The following is a 4,139-nucleotide window of genomic DNA, read 5'->3' as shown; positions in this document are numbered from 1 at the left end:
ACCAAGGAAATTTGTCTTCAATGACATAAAAAAAAAGCTTAGTGCAATATAACTTTGAGAATTTTAGGAAACTTATGCAAAATAACCCTACATTGTCACCATAAAAATGAAAGAATGATTGCAAGAGCTAAAAAGGGCCTCCTCTTCATTTTGAATAGAAACAAGTAAGAGCATGATGATACAAATATCTCCCCTTTGGGAAAATGTAGAACCTAGTTTTATTTATTTAATATAACCAAAGCTACCTCCATGATAGCGACCTCTGCATATATATGATTGAATTTTTATATATTAGTAAATTATTAATAAATGTCATATCTTGTAAATGCTATACATATATAAAAGTTCAACTTTTTGAAATTGGTATATTATATTTATTTTCATATAGAAAACATTAGTCAAAATAAGTAAATTGAAATAGTTTACATAGCCACAAGTATAAATCTTATTAGAATACAATTTCATTGTTTCACTAGTAGATAGGTAAATTGATCCTGCACAATCATAATAATTACACACAAAAATAAATAAAAGAAAATCATACTATATTTAGACATGCAAATTAAAGAAATTGCAATTATGATAAATAATTAGAATGATAGTAAATTATCACAATGAATCAATAAAAAAACCTAATACAAATTAACTTTATAAATAAAAAAATTTATATAATAAAATAATTCAATAAAAAATTTAAATAGAATATTAATTACATCAATTATCAATTATTATATTTATCCTAATAAAAGAATCATTTGTTTCTTATAAAAAATATATACATTTAGAGTTGCCATCCATATATTTTATATTAGAAAAATACAAGCTCCCGTGTAATTAAGATTGCAATCCATATATTGTATACTTAAATACTGTGATGAAATTTAAGACAGATCAAGAAATACAAATCTACTGCATACAATTTTCGAAGATGTTTACAATGCTCATCTAATAATTTTAGAACATATGATGAGAAATTTGACGATTTTTTTAATGCTCATCCAATAATCTTAGAACATATGGTGGAAAATGTAGCTCTTCAAGTCGTATTTATTTCACAAATATCTCATTTAATGTGACACAAAAACTGTGACTCGTGGTTTAAGAATGAACACAAATATTATTTTTATGAAAGGTACCGAAACCTAACATACACGTGTTATTCAGGCAAGATCAGAAAAAGAGAACCACAGAAAGCTACCAAATGTCCACCATAAACAGGCACGATAAAGAAAAGGAGAGTAAAGAAAACTTGAGGGAGGGGACCTACATACCGACCATTATGTTTCTGAAATACTAATGGCTACTAATCCGACTATTAATCCCACGACACTAACAATCCCGCCACAAGTGATCCCACTAAGAACCCGATTTTGACCCCACCGCCTGATCCTCCGGCAGTTTTCGTTTCCGTTCCGACTGGGAGCAATTTCAGAGAAGACTCTGATAACATCACGGAACTGAAATTCCAGTCGAGAATTCTGTGTACCTCGTATGAATTCCCTGTCGACGCAGAAAATCCCACGTACGCCGATCTTGGAACAGTGTTTTCAAGCTCCACCGTGTGGTTCACAATGCTCACGTAGCCCGAAGTATTGTCTGCATAGCGCGCATAGATTTGCAGGGATTTAGCCCACCCGTCGTAGTGAACCCGCACTTGTATAGCTCGCCCGGCCTTGATGTCGATGTCGTGATTTCCCATATTTTCTGTTACGTTGGATATGATGCCCTGGATGTCGATGCCCACATGATTGCCGTCCGGGTCGAATCGGTTCTTGTACGTGTCGAATTCGACGGCAAGTTGTCCACTCGTGTTTCCGTTCGTGGAGTCGTCGAAGAGGCCGAGCAAGCTCCCGTAGCTTCCTGCTAAAAAGCTTTGGTTATTGGGGACGATGATGAAGGCAAGACCGTCACCATTAAAAACGATGCTTTTCACGAAGATGGTGAAGACGGTGGTGAAATTCGCAGGCCACATCGTGACGGGCTGCTTGTACAGAACCCTTCCGATGGAGTTTGGCAGCACCACATTTGGAGCCGTTTCGTTTGAAGTAGAAGCGTTTAAAGTGGCGTATGGATCGGGTGTGAGATCGATGTAATCGTGCTCACCCGGAATGGAAGCGTTCCCCATGTATATCAGCTGCTGGCTGTTGTTCTGGCTAAAGTAGGCAAAGGAAAAATGAGTGCTATTGTCATTCGGCTGCTGTGCATACGAACCACAAATTAGAAATGAAAGCAGGCTTATCAAAGCACAAACCCGCCTTTTCAACATAATTACCCTCGAAAGTTGTTTAACAGAGAGAATACAGCAGATGTGCTGATGGTAGTAAAAAGCACGGTATATGCTCAAGCTTTATGGGAGATTTGTTCAAAAGAAAAGGAGGCAGTGAATGGCAAAGCTCTTTTTCTTACCGAGTTCCATCTATGGTTTGCATCAATCGCCCATGGTTGTAAACACTTTTCTTGTTTTTCATGACAATCGAAAAGTAATATCACTTTCATAGTTATGTAGTGTACTCCACATGAATAATGAAAAATTATACTGATTTACAGACTCGTAAATATCTAGTACTATACACCAATAGAAAGTCGGTCATTCGTACACCCACGCACTAATTTCTTGTTTATTTCTCCATAACATCCTTTTCAAGATGATTACTCTGTGTGGAAAGCCAGTGGCACCCCGAATATTTTAAAGCCCGAATATGATATCACACATAATATATCCAATCAAAAGTGAAAAGCAGACAAATGCAGTCTGATTTTCTCATAAAAATCAGAGATTAACTGTTGTAAAGTGGAAAAGACCCCACAGCAAAAGAATGATGGAACTGGAAGCATGTCCCACACAAATTTGGCAGCATGGGAGTCCGTCAAACTTGCTAATTAAATTGAAAGAAATCAATTATTCACGCGCCCAGATTCAGATTTACAAAAATAATATTTATCAGATGTTAAAGTACTCGCGCACTAATTTGTTTCCTATTTCTGACGTCTTAATCAGAGATTTGACGGGTTGATGCAGACAGAACTAAACTAAACAGATAATTATCTTTGGCTATCTAATATAACTTGTTGTTTTCTACTGAGGTCCAGAAAATATAAAACTGAAAAACATTTTATTCAGGTTTTCTTTGACTAAATGCTAACGAAATAATCTAATGACAAAAGTAATGAAGAGGAGTGATTTAAAAAAATACACTAGGTAGTTATAGTCAAAATTAGCAAAGAGAAATAGCTTCTAAAGAGATTGAGGGTGTTTTTTGGTCTGGTAGGATTTATGTCTTTGCTCGAGGTATTTGTCATTGTATGTCACATCATATTTGGGGGAAGAAAACTCTTAATCTTTTACATTTATTGTGGGTTTTTTAAGGTTGTCTTTTTATATGGTCTTAACTATATTAATCTAATAGTTTTTATTGGTGTCCAATCTTTCAAACAAACACCCTCAAAAGTTTGTGTCAAAAATTTTGGACTAGGTAAATATTTTGAACTTTTCATAGATGTAATATCTATCACCAAATTTCTAAAACACTTTACTTTGATAGGTTATTTGTTGGAATTCCTAGGGTTTCATTTACCTTGTTGGAATTCTTTTACCATTATTGTTTCCTCACTTGATAAGTTCATTTATTGTTGAGTCTGATAAATTCTATTTGGCTCATCTACAAAAGTGTGTGTATAGAGATTAATCTTTGTAAGGATCAAAAAAAATGTGCATACACTAATTGGTCATTTGCACCACAACTAGTGTGTTCTTTTGTTAAACTATCAAATACCAATTTTTAGTGTCAATCATTTGATCATAAGATTAGTAATTGTCTTTCGTTTCTCCTTACAATAAACCCTCTCCAAAGCCTATCAAGGCTCTCCCTTCAAAAAATGATGAAAGGTGGACTAATTTCAACAATCGCAAAAATAGAAAATGATAGTACTAGCAAAACTCGAACAAAATCTTCAATTAATACTTGTCACCTAGCTACTAAATCACAAACACGGGTTTCTTCAAACCCTCAATAAAAAAAGAAAGAGGTAGCTTCCTCTAATGGAGAGCCCTACACTCAACTTATATTTTTAGAACACCGAAATTTGTGCCTATTATATCTTTATAATCAAAGAATATTGTCCATTCTCCTCCTCGTCTA

The 4,139-nt window shown here is 34.5% G+C and overlaps 1 protein-coding gene across 1 annotated transcript; it reads right to left on the bottom strand.

Moving 5' to 3' along the window:
- Window positions 1-1,097: 1,097 nt before the first annotated feature.
- On the bottom strand, window positions 1,098-2,397 carry LOC131073012 (mannose/glucose-specific lectin). The gene has a single exon (XM_058009352.2). The coding sequence runs from the start codon at window positions 2,264-2,266 to the stop codon at window positions 1,316-1,318; it is 951 nt and encodes a 316-aa protein (XP_057865335.2). The 5' UTR covers window positions 2,267-2,397; the 3' UTR covers window positions 1,098-1,315.
- Window positions 2,398-4,139: the final 1,742 nt, after the last annotated feature.

Source organism: Cryptomeria japonica, chromosome 6 (genome assembly GCF_030272615.1).
Source record: "Cryptomeria japonica chromosome 6, Sugi_1.0, whole genome shotgun sequence".
Lineage (NCBI taxonomy): Eukaryota > Viridiplantae > Streptophyta > Pinopsida > Cupressales > Cupressaceae > Cryptomeria > Cryptomeria japonica.
Note: the sequence above shows the minus strand (reverse complement) of the source record. Positions and strands in the feature narration are given on the sequence as shown.

Excerpts from the sequence above, each read along its gene's own strand:
- LOC131073012 (XM_058009352.2), bottom strand. The coding sequence starts at position 2,266 with ATGTTGAAAAGGCGGGTTTGTGCTTTGATAAGCCTGCTTTCATTTCTA.